At 52.4% G+C, this 25,896-nt stretch overlaps 10 protein-coding genes across 10 annotated transcripts; 5 read left to right on the top strand and 5 right to left on the bottom strand.

Annotated features, from left to right (window-relative positions):
- Positions 1 to 1,049: 1,049 nt before the first annotated feature.
- On the top strand, positions 1,050 to 3,167 carry RHO25_002108 (uncharacterized protein; the record flags this gene model as incomplete). Its single annotated transcript, XM_023594693.2, has 6 exons — positions 1,050 to 1,557; positions 1,628 to 1,701; positions 1,755 to 1,909; positions 1,958 to 2,134; positions 2,185 to 2,535; positions 2,588 to 3,167. 6 exons carry the CDS (start codon positions 1,050 to 1,052, stop codon positions 3,165 to 3,167), a joined length of 1,845 nt encoding a protein of 614 aa, XP_023458235.1.
- Positions 3,168 to 3,833: 666 nt separating this feature from the next.
- RHO25_002107 (uncharacterized protein) lies at positions 3,834 to 5,713 on the top strand (the record flags this gene model as incomplete). Its single annotated transcript, XM_065602176.1, has 3 exons — positions 3,834 to 4,456; positions 5,221 to 5,393; positions 5,463 to 5,713. 3 exons carry the CDS (start codon positions 3,834 to 3,836, stop codon positions 5,711 to 5,713), a joined length of 1,047 nt encoding a protein of 348 aa, XP_065458248.1.
- A 346-nt stretch (positions 5,714 to 6,059) lies between these two features.
- RHO25_002106 (uncharacterized protein) lies at positions 6,060 to 8,178 on the bottom strand (the record flags this gene model as incomplete). The annotated part of the gene is made up of 2 exons (XM_023594691.1): positions 6,060 to 7,927; positions 7,998 to 8,178. The coding sequence occupies 2 exons, from the start codon at positions 8,176 to 8,178 to the stop codon at positions 6,060 to 6,062; spliced, it is 2,049 nt and encodes a 682-aa protein (XP_023458233.1).
- Positions 8,179 to 8,893: 715 nt separating this feature from the next.
- RHO25_002105 (uncharacterized protein) lies at positions 8,894 to 10,484 on the bottom strand (the record flags this gene model as incomplete). Its single annotated transcript, XM_023594690.2, has 2 exons — positions 8,894 to 10,312; positions 10,362 to 10,484. The coding sequence occupies 2 exons, from the start codon at positions 10,482 to 10,484 to the stop codon at positions 8,894 to 8,896; spliced, it is 1,542 nt and encodes a 513-aa protein (XP_023458230.1).
- Positions 10,485 to 11,520: 1,036 nt separating this feature from the next.
- On the bottom strand, positions 11,521 to 12,141 carry RHO25_002104 (uncharacterized protein; the record flags this gene model as incomplete). Its single annotated transcript, XM_023594689.2, has 1 exon — positions 11,521 to 12,141. The coding sequence occupies one exon, from the start codon at positions 12,139 to 12,141 to the stop codon at positions 11,521 to 11,523; it is 621 nt and encodes a 206-aa protein (XP_023458231.1).
- A 347-nt stretch (positions 12,142 to 12,488) lies between these two features.
- Positions 12,489 to 18,684, bottom strand: RHO25_002103 (uncharacterized protein; the record flags this gene model as incomplete). The annotated part of the gene is made up of 7 exons (XM_023594688.2): positions 12,489 to 15,485; positions 15,532 to 16,323; positions 16,376 to 17,614; positions 17,666 to 18,055; positions 18,103 to 18,171; positions 18,222 to 18,531; positions 18,581 to 18,684. 7 exons carry the CDS (start codon positions 18,682 to 18,684, stop codon positions 12,489 to 12,491), a joined length of 5,901 nt encoding a protein of 1,966 aa, XP_023458228.1.
- A 1,127-nt stretch (positions 18,685 to 19,811) lies between these two features.
- Positions 19,812 to 20,771, top strand: RHO25_002102 (uncharacterized protein; the record flags this gene model as incomplete). The annotated part of the gene is made up of 1 exon (XM_065602175.1): positions 19,812 to 20,771. The coding sequence occupies one exon, from the start codon at positions 19,812 to 19,814 to the stop codon at positions 20,769 to 20,771; it is 960 nt and encodes a 319-aa protein (XP_065458247.1).
- Positions 20,772 to 20,920: 149 nt separating this feature from the next.
- On the bottom strand, positions 20,921 to 22,520 carry RHO25_002101 (uncharacterized protein; the record flags this gene model as incomplete). The annotated part of the gene is made up of 2 exons (XM_023594687.1): positions 20,921 to 21,297; positions 21,347 to 22,520. 2 exons carry the CDS (start codon positions 22,518 to 22,520, stop codon positions 20,921 to 20,923), a joined length of 1,551 nt encoding a protein of 516 aa, XP_023458229.1.
- Positions 22,521 to 23,298: 778 nt separating this feature from the next.
- On the top strand, positions 23,299 to 24,876 carry RHO25_002100 (uncharacterized protein; the record flags this gene model as incomplete). Its single annotated transcript, XM_023594686.2, has 4 exons — positions 23,299 to 23,373; positions 23,427 to 23,963; positions 24,017 to 24,597; positions 24,663 to 24,876. 4 exons carry the CDS (start codon positions 23,299 to 23,301, stop codon positions 24,874 to 24,876), a joined length of 1,407 nt encoding a protein of 468 aa, XP_023459359.2.
- A 258-nt stretch (positions 24,877 to 25,134) lies between these two features.
- On the top strand, positions 25,135 to 25,404 carry RHO25_002099 (uncharacterized protein; the record flags this gene model as incomplete). Its single annotated transcript, XM_065602174.1, has 1 exon — positions 25,135 to 25,404. The coding sequence occupies one exon, from the start codon at positions 25,135 to 25,137 to the stop codon at positions 25,402 to 25,404; it is 270 nt and encodes an 89-aa protein (XP_065458246.1).
- Between the last annotated feature and the right edge of the window lie 492 nt (positions 25,405 to 25,896).

Raw genomic sequence — 25,896 nt, 5'->3', positions numbered from 1 at the left:
GGCGCTCCGGAGAAACGACACTGGACTCCGGCTCTCGTTCGGACGATGACAGTGGCGCGGACCCCGGACCGAGGACTGATCTACAATCATCCAGCACATACGGTTTTATGCATGCACGTGGGAAGTCTTCACCGTTTCAGGTCCAGTAATTGCACATCGCACCTCATCGCACTCGCCGTACTGGGGCGCCCACAGCATCTGATGAATGAATGAGCATCTCCGGAGCACCGGACAGAGCAGTCAACTCGGCCCAGACTGCCGGGACTGCCTGGCCGTCTGCCCATCGCGCAACGGCAAGACGGCTGAGACGAGAGAAGCGAACATCATTGATTGTCATCTCACGTTTGGCCCAGCGAAAACATATTTATCTGCCCCACGGCCTGGACCCGGCACTCCTCGGCGTTGGCTCCGGTGCGGTCTTCACTCCTGCATCGTCGTGACTGCCGCTCAACACGCCACTCGTCGCCCGTCGCAGCTGCCAGTCGCACACTGCAGAGGCGGTCGTGCGCACAAGGCCATACTCGACATCGCAATGAGGCTTTTCACCGCCGTCGCTCGTCCCGACGTCGCGCGCCAACAGAATGTCTGGGCAAGAGGTGCCTGCTGCTCCGCTCCGCTTTGTCTGCGTCGACCGGGCTGACTCTGTGCTGCTAGGAGATGAGCGACACGCTGCTCAGACGTGTGTCCGAAGCCAAAACACAGCTCGCCGTTACCCGCGCACAACGCGGCGTCGTTGCAGCCGCCTGCAACTTTTGTCGGGTGAAGAAAGTCAAGGTACTCTCCCCCTCATATAGTACTTATGTGTACGAGTCTGCTGGAATGGCTTTTGACGTTTGAGATGCAAGTGCGACGCCCAGCGGCCCTGCTCAACGTGCGTGAAGCGCAACTTGGATTGCCACTATGAAACTACCGGCTCCGAAACACATTCTCGGGCAAGCAAGCGGAAGCACGACGAACTGAGTCGAGCGCATGACACACATGCGCAGCTGTTCCAGCTGCTGGCGACTTGCACGGGCCCGAAGGCTGCCGAGATATATCGAAGGATTCGAATGGGCGACAGTCCCGACGACATCATCCATCGATACACAGCGGCCGATCATGGCAATGTTCCATTGCCCGTCAAGCGAGCCGTGCGACAACTGTTTCTCGTGACTCTGACTCATAGCACGGGCTCCATTCTGGACATCGTCCACCTTGCTATGCGAGCACTAGACCCGACTGCGAAATTTCAACTGCCGGATTCGCCTGATCTGCTGCTTTTCCGAAATCGCATAGCCCATCTGCACCGGATAGAGGCCATCGTGCAAAGGTCGTCCGGGATCACGGCCTCATTGCCAGCTCCTTCGGCGAGCTCATCCGCGCAGCGGCCAGAAACTGCCTTCTATGCCGGACTTGATACTCGCACAGACTGTGACAACTACGCTCTGCATCAAGTTCCAGCTAGTCCGTGGGTCGTGATTACAGATGACGATGAAGCAATATCGCACTTGGTCTCCCTCTTCCTCGCCTGGGTCAACCCAGGCTGGCGATTCGTGGAGCAAGATCTTTTCTTGCAGGGTAAGTGGGCGATCGGACTCAGCAGGATTTCATTCTATTCAAGCGTGGTCTACTGACGTCGAATGTCAAGGTATGCGCTCTGGTGATGTGGATTCACCATTCTGCTCGCCTTTCCTGGTCAATGCTATGTGCTCAATGGCCTGTGTAAGTGGCCCTTCCTATCGATATCGAGAGGCAGTCTACTCACATCGTGATAGCTTCATTCAGAACACGATATCGCGTTCACAGGCGGCGACAGAGACCGATTTACGCGTGGTCAACACTTCCACAACCAAGCCCTGAGACTGTGGTACCTCGAACAAAATCGCGCGACAGTCGCCAACATCCAAGCTCTTTGTATGCTGAGTTTCGAGTAAGCTTCGCTCTCGATCCGACTTGCGTACGAAACTGACGCGCACAGCTCAAACTACCGCGCCAAGGATAACCAGGGCCTTGGCATGATCCCAATGGCAATTGAAATGGACAATGAGCTCCCATTCCATCGAGAGTCGGAGTGGTGTGCCCAGCGAGGTATCCAGGTGCGCGATTATGCAAGAGCGAGACTTGCTGCTCATTGGACTGCTATATGTCTTCACATGTGAGGGATGTCTAGCGTCAACACAGTTATCATGTGGCTGACCGGTCCAGAAATATGCGTCTTTCGTACATGCTCGACATGACCGTCAGGCCGAGGTCGTCTGAAGTTCCAAAAATCCACAACGTCTTCCAAGACGACGTGGATCTCTGGATTGGATACCCATTGTCCAGAGAAGCAGTGCCACATCGATCCACTCTCTACCTACGAGAAAAGTGTGCACTAGCAGCACTCTTCCATGACATGCATAGCTTGATCTTCTCAGACAGGCACAAGAAGACCAATACTCGAGTGTTCATGGACAGGATAGATCAAATGTCGACCAAGATGGCAAGCTGGCACGAACGTCTCCCGTTCGAGCTCCAATATGAGTGGCCTATGTGCGTCGCAGTTTGGGAATTGCAGTAAGTCACTTGAAACTGTGAGTTCCTGGCCGACGCTGATGATCCTTTGTAGCGCCTCATATACCTGTTTTTGCATGTCGCTGCGCCTTGTTGCCAGAAATCGATGTTTGCAAGACGGCGAAAGAGCGAGAGATCGATCAAACTCACCCGATTCGCCAGACCCCGAAGATGTCATAGCACGTATGGCGCACGATAGCCTAAGCAAAGCACTCTCGCTGGCATACAAGGCAGCCCAAATGCTTCGCGATCACCGAGAGCGGTATGGATTGAAAATTTCCCCTCCTTGGCTCGTGCAACTTTCAGCAGTAGCCGCAGGCGTCCTCGTCCTCGACAAGGACTTGACGATGCCAAATATGGAAAACCACCCTTCGGACCACTCGCGTAGACAGATTACAGATTCGCACACGGCGTTTGACGAAGTCTTTCGATGCCTTTTGGGTGCTGGCGTGGAAATTATGATTGCCAGAGGGATCGCGCGAATGATTTATCATACTGCGCTCGAGCAGAGGATTGTCCTCTCGCGCTCCTCGCGGGCTATGCTGCAGATTATGGCGGATACTGCTTTGGCGGCCTTCCGATCTGTCGCTGATGCAGTCGACTTACCCGGATATCACGTCTGTGAGTGGGGATGAAGAGGGGAGTGCGAATCGGAGGCTGACGGAGTTGTTGTCGAGTTGGGAGAAGATGGAGATTTGAGGTGGAGGAATGCGATGAGGGTGGCAGGATATGTGTCTTGAAAGGTGAGGGATGTTGATGTATACTAAAGGCAAAAACTACGAATGTATATTAGATGGTTGGTATGAATTATGATACACACGGTTATGGATCAAGTCGAACTTTTCAGAGCGGGATATTATGGATATCGCTCAAGACATCGAGGTAATGTGCTTCTATTGCCCTCTCATTCAGAACTTCACTCACTCATGCACGGAGTGAGATTCAGATTTCGGAGTTTACGCAAGAAATGCCAAGTGACAAGTTCGGCATTTGTTTACGAGTCGGCCCAGGTAAGCTAAGTTAGTAACTAACTAGTAGAGACCGGGAGCTTTTGCTTCGTGTTAGTCGTTCCATTGAGACTCCGTCATACGAAATCTTATAAACAGACAGTTCTGTGCGACCATTGCATGTCATCAAAGAACTAGATTCAGCTAAATCAAGTAATTGGAATTCATTCAAATCCCACACATCAGAAGAACGACACTTTCTCCAAGACCGATTACAAGTTCCAAGACTTGCGAGAAGAAGCTCTACAGTCCCAAAAGAACAAGTCTCAAAGAACAAGAACAAGTACCGCAAAAATGCCCATCATCGCCACTCCCGCAAACGATGAAGACATCCCCCGTCTCTTCGAAATCGCCTGCCTGGCTTTCGCTCGCAACGAACATGTCTGGGATATCATGTGGCCTGAACACTGGACGCCTGAGGGACGAGCCGCTGGCGCAGCGCGGATGCTCGAAACGAAACAAACTACGTCTTCGACGACTTATTTGAAAGCTGTCGATACCGAGACGAATGAGATTGTCGGAATGGCGAAATGGAATTTGTGGGAGAATCATAAAGTCACTTCATCAGATCCGAAGAAGGAATGGTACTTCAACGATGACAAAGAATGGAGATACGCGAAGGGAATTATGGAGAGTTTTTTGCAGGAACGGAATAAGGCTATTGAGGAGAGGAATGGGACGTTGGTGAGTTTGGATATTTTGACTGTGGATCCGAGGTGGCAGAGAAGAGGCGTTGGCGAGGTATTGGTGAAGTGGGGGATTGAAGAGGCGGATCGAAGGGGTGTTGATGCGGTTGTGGAGAGTTCGCCGTTTGGGAGGAGGTTGTATGAGAAGAATGGGTTTGTTTGGCAGAGGGATGTTGTTGTGGGGGTGGAGGGGGAGGAGTGGGAGGGAAGGCCCAAGGGGGGGTTTGCGTGGTTGGTGAGGCCGAAGAAAGTATAGGAGGAGTGAGTTGTTGGCGGATTGTTGGAGGAGGTAGGAGCATCCTGAATGGTATAGAGCTAGAGAGCCTGAATTGTCGAATTTCGTGTTGTGACCGGTGGACTTCATTTGACTTCGCCATCGACCTCACAATTGCGTGCAGTGCTGGAAGTGTCTTCCCAGCAACCCGTTTCGTACATGAAATGTCGTTAAAAATGAATGGAAAATGCATGTTGTCACAGCATGAAGCTCATCATCCAGCAGCCAAAAATTGTCTGTGCTGGCTTGGCGTTGCGCTCCGAACTTCTGCGTCCCGCAAACGTGACCATCGTCGACCGCACCTCACCCTCTCGCCCGCCCGTCTGTCGATGAAAGTGCTGGCATAAACGAGCAGCATCCGAGGCAGTTTCACATCACCCACCAACACTCCCATCACCGCATCTGTCGAGGCTTCCGCCGCGACAGCCCAACTCCGGCCCGCCCGCCATGGATCACGAGAAGCTTGCACGCATGCAAAATGCGGTGCGTATTGGTATGTCCGCCCGCACCGCCGCCCACGCTTTTGCGCGCGCTTGAAATAACGCTCCTGAGCTCCGCTGACCTATTTGTAGGGTAAGTCGGGTTGTTTTCGCCCTTCAATTCCGCCTACACGAGTTCCCGTTTCCGCGCTTGGCCTGAAGAGCTCCGCCCAGCTCACACGACTCGAGAACACCCATTGAACATGCGACGGAGCAGAGATCTGACAATTATGTGATTATAGTGGCAAGGGAACTCCGCGAAGAAAGGTCAAGAAGGTCAACAGGACCGGCGGCGGTGATGACAAGAAGCTCCAGGCTGCTCTCAAGAAGATGAACGTGCAGCCAATCCCAGCCATTGAGGAGGTGAACATGTTCAAGCAGGACGGCAACGTCATCCACTTCTCTGCACCAAAGGGTGAGTACAAACAAACCAATCTCTGTACAACTCGAGAAGCGAGGACAGCAGATACTGATTCAGGACCAGTCCACGCCTCCGTCCCATCCAACACCTTCGCCATCTACGGCAACGGAGAGGACAAGGAGCTCACCGAGCTCGTCCCAGGTATCCTCAACCAGCTCGGCCCAGACTCATTAGCCTCTCTCCGAAAGCTGGCCGAGAGCTACCAGAGCATGCAGAAGAGCGCCGAAGGCGAGGACAAGAAAGACGATGACGACGATGAGATACCGGATCTCGTCGAGGGCGAGAACTTTGAGAGCAAGAACGACGTCGAGTAAACAGATGCCCTCCATCTCCGACGTAGCCAATTCCCATTGGGCTAGTCTAGCTAAGCTACTACTACCACGGCCACTACAAAAAAGCAGGCGCGCTCTGAAACTATGAAATGACCGAAACGGGCTACTTTCTTGTGTTTCATTGTTCTTTGTGATTCGGGCATGGGGATCAAACAACTCGGCATCTCGTTTGCGGGAATTTGTACATGCTCGGTGGTGTGGCATTGCTGTAAATTAGGTTATGCGGCATTGAGAGTGTGATTTTGTTCATGATGAAATGCATGAAAAGCGTGCTCTCACTCCATTTTCACACACCAGTCACCGCGTCGTTAAAGTGTATCTACTAATCTCACAACCCCTTCCGCGCCTCATCCAAAATCTCCTCAGGCACCACAGGTCTCTTCTCCCACGCAGCTTTCCAGTCTCCTCCTTGCCAATTCTCCAAATTCTGTCCTGGAATCGCAAACACCCCAGTAGCGAAGATCGTCACCGACTCAGGCTCTAAATCCTGATGTAAAGTCGGCAAAAGCGTCCTCGCTTCAATGAGGTTACTATTAGCATCAGGTTCGATGACTTTGCCTGATCGAGAAGATGAACTAAGGAGTTCCACAACACCAGAAACGCCAGCACGAGGAGATACAATAAGGGCAGAATTTGGAGTCGTTTGAGTTCCACCTTGATACGCCATCGCTGCTGTTGAGGTATCCTCCGCAAAAGGTAAAAGGAATCTTCCATCAACCTCATTCGTTCCCTTGATCGCGAAACCTCCTTCGGCGGACTGTAGCCATCTCCCCGTTTCGACACGATGAACGCGGATGTGCCAGTTTGCGTATTCTGGGCTTGTGGGAGGAATGAGCCAGGTGGTGACTTTGACGTCTTTCCAGGGTCGCGAGACAGATCTTAGGACTGGAATTTCGTTAACTTGTTCGCTTCCGGGGATTTTGATGGGGACTTTGAGGATCGTTGCATCTTCAACATCCCGTCTCAATTTCCACAATTCTCCCTCTGGCTCATCGCAAAAGGCCAATGCGCTTTCGGGAACGAATTGTTCGAGGGTATGTGAGCCTGTAGGGACAGAGTAGCCAAATGAAGCCGAGTATGCGAAGTGGCCGTATTTGGCTTGAGTGGATTTGAGTGGGTAGTGACACTTTTGGCCGGAGGAGAGGAGGTATGTGTGCGAGCCGCTGTTGATGAGGATGTGTTTGGGTTGTTGTAAAGCTTTGATTGAGGGGATCAAAGAAGACCCATTCTGTGGATGTAATGGATGGGCTTCTTCGTCGCTAGACCAGAAAAGATGTTCTTTCGGGACTGCGAGGCAGAGGAATGCGAGCATACACCAGTAAGGCGAGCCTGGAGAGTTGTAGTTTTCCGCGAGGTAGTAGTTCGGGTACGTGTAACCGATATTCAGCATGCCGTTTGGCTGGAAAATGTGAGGGAACTGACTCCACCAGCGTAGATTTCTCAAGATCAGTCCCTTGATGATCCCCCAACTCAACGGCTCCGGCGGTTCAACATCTGCAAACGCAAACGCAGACCAAAACGCAATGGTCGCGAATCGATAGGTCAAACTTCTTCCAAACGGAATCGAATGTCCAGATATCGGATCCTGATAATGCACGAAATCCAGCGCGAATTCCCTCGCTCGATGTCGGTAAAGCTCACACCTTTCGGCATCGAAGTCTCTTGCCAATTTCGAATATAGCAGTTGCAGCAACTGAATCGCAAACGAGCCCGAATAGTAATCCATCTGTGTATACCACTCTCCAGGCCCATCATTATTCCACCCTCCGCCTCGATGGAACGTATCAAGATGTTCGACATCAGCTCGAATGCGTTCCATGTTGTATGCTTCACTTCCATTGGCTTTCAATCCTAGATTCGCAAACACGCGGAACCAGAGCCAATTCGTATTTGGCATCTCCTTGTCATTCATGCTCCCGATCCAGTTTTCGACATTTCGTTTCTGGGCATCTGTCAAAGGAGTCCAGAATTTCGAGCCTGCAATGGCGAGCGTGAAGCCAATAGGACAAGACTCTACCATTCGTTGATCGAGATCTTGCATGTGGCCCCAGAATTCTGGCGAGGAAGGATCGGTGCCAGAGATGAGGCCTTGGAGCCAGAGAGCATGGTTTGGGTAAGGGTCACCGCTGGCGAGGAGAGAGGAGAGACCCCAGAGTGGCCGAGCGAAGCCTTCGATTTGGGCAGCGGTCTCGTCAACTGTGGATTTCGTGGTTCTTGCGTTAGTTTGCTGCTGCTTTTGTGTTTATGGGAGCTGGATTGGATGTACATTTCGTTCCCGTTCCACCAACTCTGACCAAAGCCCTCTCTTTCGAAAAGCCGGCTTCTAGCGGATCGAGAAGTGCTTTACACGCTTCAATGACATCTTCTCTCGTCTTGAAAGCATTCTGCGAAAATCGATGAGAAGGGAAAGGTTGATTGCTTTCTGCAACAAGGTGCGTGGTCGACATCTTCTCTACTTCTCAACCGAGTCTCGCGATAGGATGTAGACAGCGCAAGGCAAGAGACAGAAAGGAAAGAAAGATCAGAGAGGAAAGCTCCCGTGTCACAATGGCACTTCCAAGAGCCGGTATACTTGCAGAAAGAGAAAGCTCACGAGCTTATTGCCTATTCCAGTCGTGGTCGTATGCTTCGTCATTCGCCGAAATACAGGTAGAACAGCCTACCATGAGGCATATCAACTGGCGGCTAAAGTGATGAAGTTTGAAGAGGAGGAGAAGCTGGGGTCAAGTTTGGGGGTCAAAAGAAGGTGGAGAGACGCGGGCCGAGTCGGCGAAACACCTTGCTGCCCTTCGAAACCTTCTCCTCTTTAGCAAGAATTCACGATACAGACATGTGTAAGGAAATGAAGTTGCAATAGCAGCCTGCCATATCATGTGAATATGCAAATTCTTGAAGTCGCCCTCCCACTCCTTTCATTTCCCGATGTTACGACAGTCATCTATTTACAATAAGAATCCTGGGGTCGAATTAAGGGCAGTCGGAATGTCTCCATAGCGGAAAATAGTGATGTGATGTCGCTCTCGTTAGATCTTGTTTCTCGTCAAAATCGCACCTTTGGTATCCTGTACGCCTGTGCTTTCCCAAAAACGGATGTTACGCTGTCACGCTGTTACGCTCATCATGCTCGAGTCTCATGTCTCCGTCATTTCACTTCTTCTTCGTTCAAGATGTATCTGTATCTGGTCGATGCTCGGCAGAAGTTTCCCGTAAAGTCTCTGGGAACGTCCTCCTGGGCTCGACAGGCGTCGCCTCCGCGATTCTGATGCTAGGTAGTCGGCTGATCGCTGGTAGTGACGGCGCACCAGTATTTGACTCCGTCTGCTCTGCTGATGGGCTCGGCGCCGACACGGGTGAGATTCGCAGTTCAGGTCTGCGGTCGTCGATGGGTGATGTATAAGGTGGCGCTTCTTCGAATCCGCCATCATATGTGGGAGGATCGACATGCGGGATAGGCTCATCACCCAGGTCACCACTGTATTGACTTGTATCGATTGAAGGTCGCACGGGAGCGGTGTTGGTGGTCGAGGATCTACTTCGACCGCCGATCGGAGTATGGTTTAGCGACCCGTTCCGTGAGTGGTTGGCCCCGTTCAGAGTGACTATTTCGAAGTCGCTTCCTGCTCGTCCAAATGGTGGTAGATCCGCCAGGTCCACAATCGAGGCTTCGTCATCGGAGACGTCCATGTTAGAGCCCGTCTGTGATACTTGCGACCGGTTGCGATGATGGGTCGAATATGGTCTGGACTCTTGTGTGTTCCAAGGTCGCAGGCTTGCACCGTGTATGCTCGCAGCAGAGTCCAGCAAAGGCCTACTATCGGAGTCGTGCGAGTTTGCTCGAATTCTGCTTCCATCATGCCTTGCCACACCCAGGTCGGCGTAGCTCACGCTGCTAACCCGTCGCTCCCTCGCACCCATGGCAGCCTGATGTTGTGCTATCATAGCAGTTGCACCAGCGCGTTCGCGAAGTCGTTGTGCTTCGCGGCCTTCTTGTCGTATCCGCTCCACCTCAGCGAAATCTCCTCGTGCTCTTGCCTCATTCCGCCGTCTTCTTCGATCCTCACGTTCTGCCACCTCCTCTCTACGTTGCTGGCGAATTTGGAACAGGCTCTCCATCTCTTCTTCGCGACGCGCCTCCTCTTCGTGTTCTGTCTCTGGCAGTTCAAGTACCACATCGACTCCGTCTCTCTCTCCTTCACGAGCCAGGACCTGTTCATTCTCACGAGCTGAACTGGAGTAAGCTGGCAGTGTCATGACCGAGCGCACACTCGTATGACGATCTACGCCAGCATCGCCCGCTCCATCTGCTTGCGCTCTCTCTACATCTGTGGAGAGATTGCCCTGACTGTTGCGGGCATTTGAGCCGGCAGTCTGCATCTGCACAGATGGTGTATATGATGTATCTTGCAACGAGGAGCTGTAATTTCCCTTAGTCGACAGTCCTTTGGGCCGCCATGCCTTCCAGCGGCTCTTGAGATATTGCGTCGGTACATATCTCGGATTCTCGTGTCGTCGGCGCAAGGATCGTAATCCGATGTAGGCACTTATGCTCGCTAGTATTACAGCTACGACGGCGATAACGACCTGCAAGCGGTCAATGTACTGTCCTCTCGCGATCTCGGCCTTCACCTACGATAATGATAATGGTGGAATTGCTCCTGCCATTGTTGTTGTTTGCGTCATTCTGCGAAGTGGTGCTGTTGTTCGTCTGACGGATGTGCAGAGTGGGAGCGTGTTGATCAGCGGGAAGCAGCATGGCGATTCAGCACCGATGCGCCGAAGAGCGTTGCTATCGCATGGGCGTCTAGCGGTTTGCTGTGAGGTTCTGAGAAGGCTCGCTGCAGAGTGTGGCCGTGCACACAACTGCTGTCGCAATCCACAACAACCGCCGCGCGAAGAACAGCGATCGGAGGGGGACGGCGACTGGGAACAGGGCAGAAGGTCGACTGCACGCCGCCGCGGGTGCTGAGCGAGCTGACGCGCGGCTGAAGGTTCGTTATTGCACGGGTCGCTTCACGTGGCGGCAAGGCGGTGCACGCTCAGCACGCGAAGTGGGTTCCTCCCGGATGCCAAAAACAGGCTCTCTAGACGAACTTTATGCACGCTGCTGCTGCTGCTCCACTCCACTCCTCAGCCTCGACAACCTTCTTCGATGAACTATTCGTTCGAGTAACGTCATGTCACTCATTTTCTCTGCATGCCCAGCCCTCTCGACGGCACATCATCGACTGTGAGCACTTGCTCTTCATACACCTGGCGATCCCGATCGAGCTGTCTCTTGTGCCACAAGGCTTGCAGTGCGGTGTAACGAGAACTGGTTGCACCATGTACATCTCGCCGGATTGCTGAGCACACGCGTCGAAGTGCACATTGGTGCAGAAAAAGCAGTATACTGTTACCGATGACCACAGAAGCTGCTATGCGGCTCAGATTTGCTATAGCATCTTGCTCTCACACGCAACGTCCATGTCGACACAACTACAGATCAGCGAAAATTAGTTGTCGTCTTTTAAGGCGTTCATCGCCCAGCTTCCGGAGCGAGGGAAAATACTAGGAAGAGTTTTACCGCATTCGGACATAAATCAGTTCCGCGAACAATGAAGTACGCTACCACACTCGACTCAATTGTTGCTCAAAAGCAATTGCAGCAGGATCATATTACTCGCGCACCAATATCAACTCATACCAAATTCAAGAGGAGAAGGAAGAAATCCACAGCCAACGAGATTCTACAAATGTAGAATTCCTCCTCCCATCCAGCCTTCAAACATAACACTTCCGTCAGCCTTCCCTCACCGCAGCAGCCTGACCAAACTCTCATTGTCGTCCGCATCCTCATCAAATCCCCCCTCATCATACTCCTCGTACTCCTCTCCCTCCTCCTCTCCCTCCTCATCCTGCTCCTCATCCTCACTCGCCTCCGGCGTCTCATTCCTGGCAAGCACATCTCTCCTCGCAATCAACAAGCCCCGATCCCTGACCGCAATCCTCCTAACCGCAAAATTAAACGCCTTCCGCGCATTAAACCCCAAGCTCCTCGGATTATCATAATTTCTAAAAACCCAATCATTCAATTCCCAGTATGGAATTCCCTGGCGAGGGATATGGTCGTGCATGCCGCGAGTGCTGTAGGGGAGACGTGGCAAGTCGGATGTACCAGGTGCTGTCATGCGAGGGACGCGAGGATTGGGACCTTGGTAGGCCCAGGAGGGTGGAGGGCTGGAGTTGATGGGGGAGGGTTCGAGGAGTTCGAGGAATTGTTGGTGTTGGGCTGCGGGAGGAGATGGAGGAGATCCGAGTGGCACTCGTCTACCGAGGCGTCTGGGTTGCTTGGAGATTCTGCCAGATTGGGTTTTGGGGTCTGGGGAGGTTGACGCTTTGCGTTTTCCGTTGTTGGACTTTTTTGGTGGCATCGTGGCTTGAATTCTACTGATATAGTGATATGTTAGGAAACCCTCGAGAATTGCAGAACTTGTACTTGTTGACTACAATTCGGAAAGGATCCATAGCGATTCGAGCTCATATCATCGACAATCGAACAAAGACAACATCCTTGGACCAGCCATGCATAAAGGCTCCTCAGCCGGATTTGGGCACTTGGAAGGACAATGGAGACGTTCCGCATCAGGAAAATCGGACTCCATGCTACGCGTAGATACCAGATAGATTAATGCGCCATCGAACATGTTCGCCCAGCGAAGAGAATGATTACTAATCGAGGAGACTAAAATACAACATCGCCATTAGCACACCCAATTAATCACACAACCCTATAGTACCTCCCATCATCCCCATTTCGCGCCCGCGGCGTCTGGTTCTGCTTTGGCCAATCTCCCACTCCATTCCATCCAGCGTTATTCTGCTGCGGCCAGTCTCCCTGGCTGTTCTGTCTAGCATGATTCTGATTCTGCTTTGGCCAATCCCCCATCCCATTCTGTCTGGCAGGACTCTGATTCTGCTGTGGCCACTCTCCCTGGCTGACCTTTCTAGCATGATTCTGGAAATCTGCCACCCCATGTCTAGCTTGGTTCTGCTGTGGCCAATCTCCCATCCCTCCGTTTGTTTTAACAGTTCCCTGCTCCTCTTCAATCGAAGCCTCTCTCGAAAGACTTCCTCTCCCTCCGCTCAACGACTGTCGGGAATGTGAACTCGATAAAGAGCGTGCTCCCGCTCCGAGTCCGTTTCTGATTGAAGACCCGTGGACTCCCTCACTCATTTGTCTTCGCAGTGAAGCGTCCTTACGATACCCGCCCAGACTGCCGTCTGGTCGATGAGTGCCGTGTATGGTTCTGAAACCGCTGGGGCCCGGGAACCGGGGGCTGGTCACCTGCTGGCCAGGAGACATACCGGGACTACTGTCATTGGCGCTGAGTGGCGATGATACAAGTGGGATGGGAGCGCTGGCCGCGGCATCGTCTGAAGAGGTGTCGAGGACAGTTGGATTAGCCGCATCGGCATCATCAGTATTGAAGTATTCATCCACAGTAGCTGGGGCAGGTCTCTCCGGGAGTTTCGGAGCCTCCGCAGTTGGAGTTGGAGCCGGAGTCGCTTTGCTGGCTGCTGTCTGAACTGCCGTTAGTGCCTCTTTGAGCTCATTCGTGTGCTCTTGCAAGGCGACAATTTGATCTTGCAAGGTCTGTTTCTCTTGTCTGATCGCCTCCGCTCTCTCGTTGGCGGCTTGCGCTGCAGTCTGGACAGAGAAAACTTCACTCTGTAGCGTTTGCGTCTGCCTCTGGAGCGACGCAATTTCGGATTGAAGTTGCTGGTGTTTCTGTCTCTCCAGTTCGACTTCATATGAAGAGGCCTTCTTTTGCTGTTCGAGCATCTCCAGAGCATTGTTTCGTTCTTCTTGCAACGCGACAAATCCTTGACGCTTCCTGAGATCGGCATTGTTCTGCCGCTCGTCTTCGAGCAAAAGCTTAAAGCGATTGATCGTCTCATTAGCGAGCCCAAGCTGGCCCTTGGAGGCGTCGTATTGCTTCTGCAGCTCAAGTCGCTCAGCCTGTATGCTTTTCGACTGCTCCATGACGGATGCGTACGTCTGTCCTTGTAGAGCGCCCATTGACTCGAGCTGCGTCTTTTCAAGCTTGGCGAATTCAGCATCCTTGTTCGCAATTATCAGGGCTTCTTGAGCCTCTTCAATCCTCTCTTTCAGGATCGTAATGTTGGTGTCACGCTCGTTCGCAACGCCAGTATCGAAAATGATCTTCTGGCGGTACGTCTCGATCATGTCGGCCATTCTTTCAGCCAAAACCCAGGCACAAAGAGCGTTCAACGACTCGGCTGCGACTTGTATGGGAAGTCCACGCTGTGGGCTGCGATATGTCACGTCTGCGCCGTGATTGCAGAGGAGCTCCACTGTCGCTTTTTCGCCTTTCTGTGCAGCCATGATGAGTGCACTGTCACCTCGAGCATTGAGTGCGTTGACATCAGCTCCATGCTCGATCAATGACTTGACGGTCTCCATGGGCATATGCGTCGCAGCATTGATGAGCGGTGTAGAGTTCTCGCTGCCTCCGGTGACGTTCACGTCAATACGCGGATGCTGCAGGAGTAAATTGAGTACTTCTGGTAGACCTCGCTCTGTGGCCGCAGTGATAGGATTGCTGGAGGCACCGCCGCCGAGGTTTGGATTGGCTCCACGCGCCAGCAGGATTTTGATAACTTCGACTTTGTTGTTCTCGCAAGCTGCTTGGAGTGCCGTGCTACTGAAGAACCCAATGTCTTCACTGTTGGGGACTTCTTTGTCTACCGCAGCATCACGATCCAATAGGATCTGGACCACCTTGTCGTGACCCTCTCTTGCTGCCAGATGCAATGCATAGCCCGATTCGCCATCGAGATTTGCTCCTTTCTGTAGCAAAGAGCTGACCAGGTTTGTCATGCCTCTGCTTGCTGCTGCGTTCAACGCTGTTGCGTAATCGGCTACTGTTGCGGCAGTCGCGGGCCCAACTAGATCAGGCTTGCTTGCCGTGGCATTGGCGTTCGCTCCACATGTTTCAAGTAGCCAAAGGACAGTCGCGTCCTTCTTCATGACTGTGGCTTGATACAGCGAGAAGTCGCGAACGTTTGGCGTAATGCTCTGTTTCGAGAAGTACCAGAGTTTGTTCAGCACGTCCAGATTCTCCTCCCTGGTGGTCGCAGCAAGGTAAAATGCATCGTCGACACTGAAGTTCCAAGGGCGACCAGCTTTACTGCCACTGATGACATGATCGAGAAGCTCATGTACAGAGTGCCACTTCTTCTCCTCGGCAGCAGACAAGATGGCTTTCTCCATGGTGTTGTTTGTGTATGAGTGTGGAAACCGCAGAAGAATCCGCACGGTTTCCACGGGCGCGTTGTAGGAAGCAGATATCAGCGCCCGGTCCAGTAATTTGGCATTTTCTAACCATTTGTCGCGTCCATTTTCCAGAATGTCCGCAAACAGATTCGATTCCAAGATTCGGGCGGACAGTGATAGCGGTGCATCATATTGAGAATAATCCAGATCGAAGTGCACATCGCCTTCCATGATCTTTTCGACGGCTTTCACTGCGCCAGATAAGATCGCAGCGTTGATCACAGGGCCATCTTTTTGGCTCAGTGCGTTGATGTTGGCGCCTTGACTTATGAGTAACGCCATGACCTCGCAATGACCTCGAAGGGCAGCCAGGTGCAAAGCTGTGCCCGAGCTCCCTTCGCCCGCTTCGATGTCGGCTCCAGCTCGAATCAGGGCATCGACGACATCTGTGTGGTTGTTGCAGGCCGCTGTGTGGAGCTATTTCGGTCAGTCATGATACGTGATCGCACTGCTGGATACTCACCGCGGTCATGCCATCATTGCTTTTCCAGGACAATGCTGCTGTGCTGTTTCTACGCACTAGTATAGAGACCAGTTCCTTCGCACCTATACCCGCGGCGATATGCAGAGCTGACATGCCGCGAGTGTCAAGCTCTCTGAGGTCAGTGGTCAGAAGCTGGTATTCACGTAGCCAAGCACTCCTCAAACTCGAACTTTGACCCCAGAAATCTGGGTCATCCTCACACAGCTCTTGCGCAGCGTCGGGACCTCCTTCGCTCAAATGCTTGAACAAATACTTGATAGGGTAAGGACAGGTGGTCGTGGGGGACGAGCTTGTCGTGACGCCTGCCCCATCGATATCGTCATCATCATTGGTAACTTCGAGAACGTCGCCGTCATTAACTCGAACACTGACCGTTGAAGATCTGACGCGCTTCGAGGCAACTTTGGCCAATCGGGTGGGGGAGCCGAGGCTCTTCACGGAGGTTCGAATGTAGTTGAAGCAGCGTATTGCCATGAGGCCATGATACCGTTTTCTCTGCAGGGCATCCAGCCCGCCAGATTGACCATGGTAGATGGTGCTCAGTCGGCGGGAGAATTCCTCGTGGGTGAAGACAATCTTGCCTTGGTCCTCACCAGCAGAGCCAAGCTCGATCACTGGCGCACATAACTGGATCAAGGCTGAAAGCCGTGTCATGTCATGAATCTTGGTGAGCACGGCCAGATCGGCCATTGTGGGCGGCTCATAAGCGATCGTGAGTGCTTGCAAAAGCGCTTCGAGCTCAAGTCTGGCGGCTCGATTATCACTTAATACCTATCAGAATGTGAGTGACTGGTGTTCCACAGCAGAGTTGGGGTAAGTATACCTTTTCCCAGGCGTGATCAATCAGCTTGTTGATGTTGAGGCCACTAGCTTCCTTCACCCAATTCTCAATGCTGAGGCTGCTGCTATCTTCTGGCATGTCCTTGAGCAAAATACAAAGCACATCTATCCACGATTCGTCCGCCGAAAGGGTGTCAATCGAGTTGCGAATGTAGTAAGCAAGATCGGAGCCGTAACTTTTGCTGGTCCGCAACTGGGAGACTGCATCGCGTGCATGCTGCCTTTTCGACTCGCTGATTGCCGCCCCATACTTGAGATCATTCTCGACATCCACCAACGAGACGCTGGCTGCAGTCAGGTACTGGTTGATATGGCGCTCGTTGCGGCTGGTTATGAGCCATCTGACCCTCTGCGACGCCTGGGGTTGCCCTGTGAGAGAGTCCGCGTCGCCCCGCAGTTTGGCCAACAGTGCATTCGTGGAGCTACTAGACTCCAACAAATGCAAATTGTTGATCACAATGTGTGCATTGTTGACAGCAGGGTCTTCTAGCATGTCTTGCAAACATCTCCATAGGTTGTCAACTGTGGTCGTGGCCTTTGCCCCAGAGGCACCGATGTCTTCATTGACGCCTCCATCACCAGCCCCACGAGAGCGTGTATTGGACACGAACCATCTGGCGCCATGTTGGGCCAAAGCCTCGTCTTGATTAACAATTTGTGTAATGAGCCCTTTCAATAGCTCTTCGGCGGTATCGCAGCCTGGCGTCCATTCGCACAAGAAATAGGCCAACAGTGTTCCGCCATGCCCATGTGAGCTCTCTAGTTGTTGATCGTGGGCTTGATTTTTGCTTAGATCCTGGATTGCTGCGTATGAAGCAGTTGTCTTGCCAATGCCACCTCCGCCTCTGAGCCACAGGTATGAGCAATTCGGTTTGGAAGACTCAGCAGGTGCAAGCCAGCTCTGGTACAACGGTACCGACTCTAACCAGGAGTTGACTTCGCGTTGGTTCACCTTGGTTCGAAACTTGAGTCGCATGTCCACCCCTGCAAGTGTTTCCCGAACCTGCTGAATGGTCCTCTGGGACAACAAGCTCTGCCCAGAAAGCATTACACGCTTGCGAGCGTTGGTCTTAGCCATTTGGACCATGTTGCGGAGTGCTACCTTCACTGTGCTGAATTTCTCGGAAGCTATGCTCTCAAATTTAATGAGATCTCTGTGGTCGGCAGTCAGTCCAGAGTCATGAGCGCCTTGCAGGACGGCCGATTCTCTCTCCACAAAATACTACGATAACATTAGTTCGGGGCCTGCAATACGATGATGCGGAGGACTTACTGTGCCGGCCGAGAATGCCGCACCTCCGAAATCCAATAAGGCCTTCGTACCTGCTTTGAAAGCTTTGGACTGCAGTAACCAAGGTGTGTATCTCTCTGAGTATGACGTCGCGGTAGGTACCGTTTCGTAAGCACAGAACAAGTCTATAGGCGGCACCAGCTTGTTGCTTATCTCCATGAAATCATGCGTGACCTCTTCTAGAGTATCGTTTTTCTCCGAGCGCATGAAAGACAGCAGCGATTCGTAGGCTTCGTTCCCAAAGACAGAACTGTACATCAATGCAAGCTTGGCCATGTTCGATCCACGGAAGGGTGCTCCAAAGAAGGCACAGCCCACAGTACAGGTGACGATAGCTTCGAACTCCCTTCGAGCTCTGGCCATGCATAGTGTCTGAATAGTCAGTCGCAGAGCAGTGTAGCATTCAGCATCGCTCGTACCTTGGCAATAACAACTCCTCCCATACTGTGTCCGATGAATATTATGGGTCGTCCAGCTGCCGTACCATCCTGTGATACATCAGTGACCACTCGACCAGTTGTTTCTTCTCTGTACACACTCTTCTTCTCTCGCGAAGGTCATCTAACAGCCACATGCAGATGCTCTTCATGGTGGCCCTGACTTTCTTGTCTCCTGTCCATGCCGAAGCATAGTCATATAGCATGATTCTCGATTTCGGAAACAGCGAAGCGAGGCCATCTTGGTCTCTAATCCAGTTGAACTTTCGAGGAGGTCCTGCGTCTCCCTCTGTGGACTCTGCTGTTGCAGAATTACTCGTAGCTCTCGCACGTCCAACATCTTTCTTGGCCGGCGCAGTCCACGTCCAACATTCTTCGGGGTTGGTCCCCAGTCCGGGAATCGCGATGATACTAAGGGTGGGTCAGCTCTGGCATCTAGGCATAGCGACCTCAAACGTACTCTACTTCTGGATGTTGATGCTCATGGAACACTCTCAGACCTTGTCCAAGCTGACGATAAATCTGCGTTCGCCTCGTCACCTTCTCCTCGAGCTCGACAGACATTGTTGCTGGATCCGTTCCAGTTAGACTTGGTGCGCCAAAAAAAAATTCAATATGAAGAAATGGCTATGCAGGATGCTGTTTGGACCTGCAGCAATGGACGAGAGCTATCGTGGGCCCAGGGACTCCGGAACAACAGCGAATGCTTGATCTTGACGCGACCTAGCTAAGCACTTGTGGGAGGCTCAAGACGCAGAAGCCGCTGCCATACATTCCCCGCAATCTGCGATACTGGAGGGGGAAGCCTTGCTCAGCTGCTAAGTCTGTTGTGAAGGCTAGAGCGAACGGTGCTCGGTGCACCCGACGCGTCCAGATGATACACGGCTCATCTCGCGTCCAGGCGCGAGCAAAGGGCGAAAGACTCCATCTGGACCTCAGCCCCGCTGACGCCAGTACCGAGTGACCGCTGGTCATCTGTGAGGTTGCATTGCAGATTTGTGTACTCGGCAGACCCAATGAGGCCGCGGTGTCGCTAGCCTGACAATGCAGCGAGGCAACACGAAGGCGATGAATCCTCCGCAGCAGAGATTATCGATAAAGTCAATGCAGCGGCTTGCAGCAACCCACAATTCGTGGAACCAGCGCAAGGCTGCGCAAGGCTGAAAAGTGTAGATCGCACGGAGGGTGGGCGGTCGGGGCAAGGACAAGGCTGCGTTCTTCGGCCATTTCGCAGCACAGTGTCTGATTCGCCATTGATTTGTTGGCAGGCAGTAAATCTTGTCTAGTTACCGGTCTTGCAATTTTGGTGGTCGTGCTATACTTATCAGGAGGTCTAGGAAGTTGTTTGGGAAGACGTGATGTGCTCGGGCAGGGAACGTAGGAGAAGGTTTCTTGGCGCGCGAAGCTACGGCCCGCTTCTCGCTAGCCTATTGGACCGCTAGGCGAAGTGAACTGTGCACCGAGACGCAAAGCCCTGGATCTGGACTCCACACCAACGATGGTCACAACTGCACCCTGTGCAGCCATGGCGGCTCAGCCTGATGATTGACCACAACCAGAGGCGATGTCCATATCGTGGAATGCCGGAAGCCATCGCGCTAGAAGAGTAAGTGACAGCCTGCTAACATGTACATCGATTTTCGCTCCGAATTGTGCCATCCTCGCGAACAGGGGCAAATCTATTGCACGCAATGGCACCCAAGACCAGAGCATCGACGACGATATTCCAAGATGAAGACCTCCCGGCGACATTCCGTACCAAAGATTCTGGTCTGGCATCGCCACTTGACGATCTGGAGAGTTTCTTAGCAAGCGATCTTTCCGTGGACAGACTGGAGCACATTGCGAAATATCTGTGGCTCGCGGGCAGATCATATCCTCCACGCGCACTGAATCTGCAAGCTGTACTTGAAAGGACCATTGTTCCTTGTACAGATGCTTCTCTACATCTGGTATGGGTGCCTGGGAAAATCTATATCAAACCACTACCAAGATACTTCTTCACCCCGTCATTTTTTCAGCAATACCTGCAAGGCGACAACACACACGGCTCGGCTCTAGGGCTTCTTTTCACCTATACGTCCCTCATACCCAACGAACTTGACTTCGACCTAGCTAAAGAGCAGCATCTATTGCCATCTGACCCAGATGTGTCATGGCAAAAGTGGAAAGATCTTAGCGGTCAGCTGCGCAAGAACTACCCCGATAACAGTATCTACGACTGCAAATACCTGCCTATGCGCTATAAATATGGAGAATTACGCCTCGGCAGGCTCAACAAGATCTACCGCTGTGTGGGTGGTGACTGGCTACACGGGTTTTCTAGCCTGACAGGCATGTCAACATATCGACAATTCTTCTCTGCGAACATCGGCTTCATCACTAGTCTTACGGTGTACATAGCCCTCGTTCTTACTGCGATGCAGGTCGGATTGGCAGTTGATGGGTATGGGAATAGCGCTGTGTTCCGACGGGTGTGCTGGGGTTTCACGATATTCTCGATAATCGGTCCCATGGGCGCCGGCGCAGCTGTCGCCGTGATCTTCCTCGTTTTACTCGTTGCTAATTGGGCACGGGCGGTGGCTGCAAAGCGCGCACGTTTTGGAAAACACCAGAATGAGATGGAGAGGGTCAGATACCACAAGAAGTGAAAGGACCTTGGACTGTACACTAGCCAGATCAGTCAAGGAAGGTAGCAATGATTCTCGCGACAATCAATACTTCAATTCTCATCAGCGAGCATAGCAGTAACAGACACCTAAAGTCATCCAACATCGGTCACGACATGTTACGAACAATCTCAAAGCTTTCCCTGCGAACCCTTGATCAACACATCCTCTCTGGCCGAGCCCTCATTCTCCCTGAGCAAAGCAGGCGAGATCGCTACCGTGCGACTATCGCTCTGTGCAGGAGTGGACCAATCGAACAAGAAAGTCGATGGCTGTGTGAATAGCAGAATTCCCGCATCGCTGACTTGCTGCAAAATCCCCCTCAGGCTCTCACGTCGCTTATCGCTGCTCTTGCCAGAAATTTCCCATGGCGAGTAAGCGGAGTCGATATTTTGCACCGCAGCCTCAATCTTGGTACGGAGCTCTTTTTGGTAAGCTTGATCATCCCTATGATTGGGGAGCAAAAAGCCAGTAAGCTGACGCCACTGAGCGAGAGCTTGTGAGAAACCTGAGGCATATTAGCGATATGTTCGACTGCCAGCAAGTGAGAACTATACCTCTTTTCTTTCCTGAAGTGGCGAATCCACTTTGCCCTGATTCGCGCTCCATGTACCATTTATTATTCTTCGCAATCCTGCTCAAATCACCAGGAAGGAATGAGTCTTGTACATCAGAGCGCCCAGAGATCCTACGTATCATAAAGCGTAGCAAGATACCCTCCAACAACAAGACTTGCTTCTGAGTTTGTGACAGCATCAATGGCAAATCATCTTCGGAGAGCTCTCGAAGTGTGGCAATCGAAGCATCCGACAAATCCTGTGTGTTTGATCCGTAGTAACCTTCCATATGCATCTGGGCTTGCTCAAAGATTGACTTGAATAGCTTAGTGATGGTGCCATCGTCCTTCTCCTGTGGCAAGTGTTTCTGCCACCCTGTCACCGCGGAAGCTGCAACCACAGCTTGCGACTTTTCGGGATTTCGAGCCATGTCGGCAAGAGCATAGTCATTGCTTGAGTCGCTGAAACGTTGCTGCGAGGCGGACCGCCTGGACCTCCGGCGTCGAATGCAGAAGAACCAGAGCAATGCGCATAGCAGCAGAGCTGCTAGAAATGCCCCAACAATACCGCCGGCCAGAGCTCCTGGACCATAGGGTGAACCATCATTGCGAGGATTAGTAGTAGGACCAGGTGTCCCCATCGAAGAAGCATTTGGGGTGCTCGTTGTAGTGTTCGGCGCAGCAGTAGGTGTGACGACCAGACTTGAGCTAGATGTCGGAATGACGGATGTTGTTGTTGTCGCTAGGGCCGCGGCTCTCAGTGCTGATAATCCAAGATTCATATCGACCCGAGCGGGAAGACTATTCGTGACAGGAATGAATACTGTGCCACCGTCGGGGAAATCGACCGTGGAATCAAATACGGCCACAGCGCGTCCGCCGACTGACCAAATCGCCGGATAAGTGACCCTGGCAGCGAGTCCAGGGTATGGTGTAGTCAGAGATGGGACCAGAGCAGAGCAATTCACTACTGTCGAGCCTGTGACCGAAAATGGTAAGTATAGCACAAAGCCAGGATCCAGTGCCCTAGTCGTGGTCGCGACCCCATCACCACCCACGGATGCGATAAGCAGTCTTGAGGAGAAAGTCGAGACGTTATCTTCGGCAAAATATGCAGCATATCCCACCACTGGGGGTGTCTCGATGGCGGGAAGGTCAACAATTGTGTTGGCCATGATTCCGGTAATGTCTCGTGGTAGTTTCTTGTTGATACAGGAGTAGTGCTCCGAAGACGGAAATCTTGGATTACTGGCAACACATGCCTGAAGTGAAGTACAAAGTGAGCAAGTCCTTGGGACAAACAGTTAGCTAGATACCCACAGAAATCCACAAGGCAAGGTCCGAGCACGACGGGTACCTGCGAATGCAAAGGTAACCAGTCATCGCAGCTTTGGCGTGTAGCTGCATGGTAACCGCCAGAGATGGGTCTCGAACCGCAATCTCAGCGGTTGGCTGCAAAGCGTCGATCTCCAGCACCGGCAAGGCTGAGGCACAGCCTTGTCTGCGCCCTCCGCCCAAAACAGCGCAGTGTGCAGATCTCAAAGGTCATTCGTAAACATAAGATCACTGCAGATGATCCAGACTAGTCGCGCGGCTCGCGAATGGATATGGCGAAAAGAGAAATGCCCGTCTGAAGCACGCTACTGCATGTCCTCCTCCTCCTCCTCCAGCTCAGAGCATGAGGTGCACAGACCCTGCAGCCAGTGCCTTTTGCCTCGTGGCTCAGAATCGACCTTCCATAGCTCTAGCTGAATCCTGTCCGCAACTCTAGCGCACCACACGCACGGTCTACGCATAAGAAAAGCGCAGCTGGGAACATCTGCGCCCGCAGTGCAGAGCTATCGAGTCGAGCTCTCTCTCTCTACTGCCACAACGCTCAAAGCGCAGTCCGCATACTGTGTATCATTTGACTTTGAAGCTCAGCCTGATTACCTCGACGAATTGGTATCAATCATGCCTGGCCTGACCTCTGGTGCCAAGCCTCGACCGCAGATCGTAGTCGGCATAGATGTTGGACAGACATGCTCTGTATGACTTCACTGTTCAGTAGATTCCGTTGTATGCGCTGACGCAAAGCACAGGGTGTGGCCTACTCCATCGGTCCAGATTGGAGTGAGCCAAAAGTGATCAATCGGTGGCCTGGCTACCATGGCGTTGAGCGAGCTGACAAAGTCGCGACTCGCGTTGGGTACCGCAAGGGAACCAATGTCGTTAAGAACTGGGGCTTCGAATCCACATTCGGAGACGAAAGCATAGATCTGCGCGAACAATTCAAGCTCACTCTGGACGCCGAATATGAGGATGACCGAGGGTTCAGTTGCCAAGACGCAAGGCGATGGTACCTGGACTACCTTCGTTGTCTGCATGGCGAGATCAAGAGATTCTTCGACGAGCAAGTTCCACGCTGGGAATCCATGCACATTGAGTACAATTTCAGTGTGCCAACCACGTGGAAGAATCCGGCGATGATTGCCAGCATGGAAAAGCTCATCGAGACGGCCGGATTTGGCGGCACGCCCCGCCAGAGTGTTCGTATGTCCCTCACGGAAGCTGAAGCAGCAGCCATTGAAGCTGCCACAACCCAATACCAGGTTGGCGACATTTTCCTCATCTGTGATGTAAGTAGTCGAAACCTGGTATGCAGATGCGGCAGCTAAGCTGACGCGACAAGGCCGGTGGCGGTACAACAGATGTCAACCTCTTGAAAGTGATGTCCACCAAACAGAAAATTGAGCTCAATCCTTTGGATCACGTGGAGGGCGTTCCAATAGGCTCAACTCTGATCGATTTTCGCATGGCAGAGTACATTGTTGAACGCCTCAAACTCATTGAAGAGCACCTGGAAGGAGACCTTTACTGTCTTGCCGAGGAGATGCTTAGCGGACGATTCCAGATCGTGAAGCACTCTTTCCCCAAACCAATGGTTCCACATTTCACTCTCGAAGTGAAGGGTCTCGCTGGCTCTCATGCCTTTGAACAGGCGGGCATCAAGAACTCAAAGATGCATATTGATCGAGAAGTTTTGACTGAAATTTTCGACCAACAGCTCGAACAGATCTACGGCCTGATTGACGATCGCTTCTTAGCGCTCGAGGCTGAGATGCCTAACGAGCGAGTGTCATATGTCATCATGTCTGGAGGCCTTGGAAGCTCACAATATCTGTTTGAGAAGATGAAGGATCGCTACGAGCTGAACATGGGATTCAGTTCGAAGACCACGGCCAGAACCAGAATTATGAGAGTCCTAGAACCGTAAGTGACGCTAACGCAGAGTGTCCGGCAGTGGATGCCAAAGTCCTCAGCTAACTTCAGAGCAGGCAGTTAGCAGTCGTGCGAGGACTTGTCAGAGAACGTACGCAGCAACTTGGTGTTGATACCAAGATTGGCCAAGAAGTTTTCACGGCCCGACGGTGTCGAAATAGCTATGGTATCATAGTCAACGTGCCATTCGACGAAACCAAACACGCGGGACTCCCGAAGACATGGAACCCGAACACCAACCGATTTTACGTTCCAAACTGTATTGAGTAAGTCGTTCTCCTTGAAGCTCCCAGCCAACGCCAACTGACGCTCGACGCCAGGTGGTTCATTAGACAGGGTCAAGCACTTGATACCACGCTTGGTGCGCGCCAGAACTACTCCATCACACTTTCTGAAGAGGAGCACAAGAATCCACGCACGGCTCGGATCGTCATGTCCAGTCTAGCAGCCAAATCGCTCCCCACGAGATACCCGCATGCCGGATGCAAGGAAGTTGCCAGGGTCCAGTATACCTTGACAGAGAACGACATGAAGTTGAAGAACCGCCAGATGTGGAAGCTAAAGAAGAAGTACTGGCGAGCGGAATTCGCTTTCGTGGTCAACCTTGGACCAGCTGATCTCAAGTTCCAGATTATAGGGACGAATGGCCTGCTGAGTTCCGACCATGATGCCCTTACAATCGAGTTTATGGATCCATCAGAACAATTGCCCTCTCCGGCGTCGCCTTCAAACGGACGAAGATCTATGCCAACACAAAAATCGCCCACGGCTAGACAGACTGGCGCACGTTATGCATAAGTGTGGGCTAGATGGGTGGGGAACACTGGTGCGACTGTTCTTCTCTCCGCTTTGGCAATTTCCATATCCGTAGTGTTTGTTGAGGGGGGATGAGTAGGGCGTTATTTTCGATGAGTCTAGATGATTATTGTGTGCAAGTTGATGGCAATGGCGATGGCTTGGGCGTGCACGTGCACGTGCTCGGCCCGGCTCATCCTCGGGGTTTCGAGCGCCTCTGGCCTCAGGCAGGAAATGCAACTGTACTTCACCCTTCTCAAACTCCAAGATACAAGCCTCTCATCTTCTGTTCTGTGTACCATCCGCACCCGCCCAAACTTGCATCGGCTTCGAGGCAGGGCGGGGCAAGTGATTTGTTACGACGTTTGCAACACAGACCCGCCGAGAGGTGACCCGCGATCGACCTTCTCGCTTCATGCGCGAAGTGTTGTACAGACTTTCCACAACTCAGCCTTGCGTGCCCATCCACACCAATTTCGGCATGCAATCCGCCGC

This window comes from Cercospora beticola, chromosome 1 (assembly GCF_033473495.1).
Source record: "Cercospora beticola chromosome 1, complete sequence".
Lineage (NCBI taxonomy): Eukaryota > Fungi > Ascomycota > Dothideomycetes > Mycosphaerellales > Mycosphaerellaceae > Cercospora > Cercospora beticola.
This window is presented reverse-complemented; position numbering and strand designations above follow the sequence as displayed.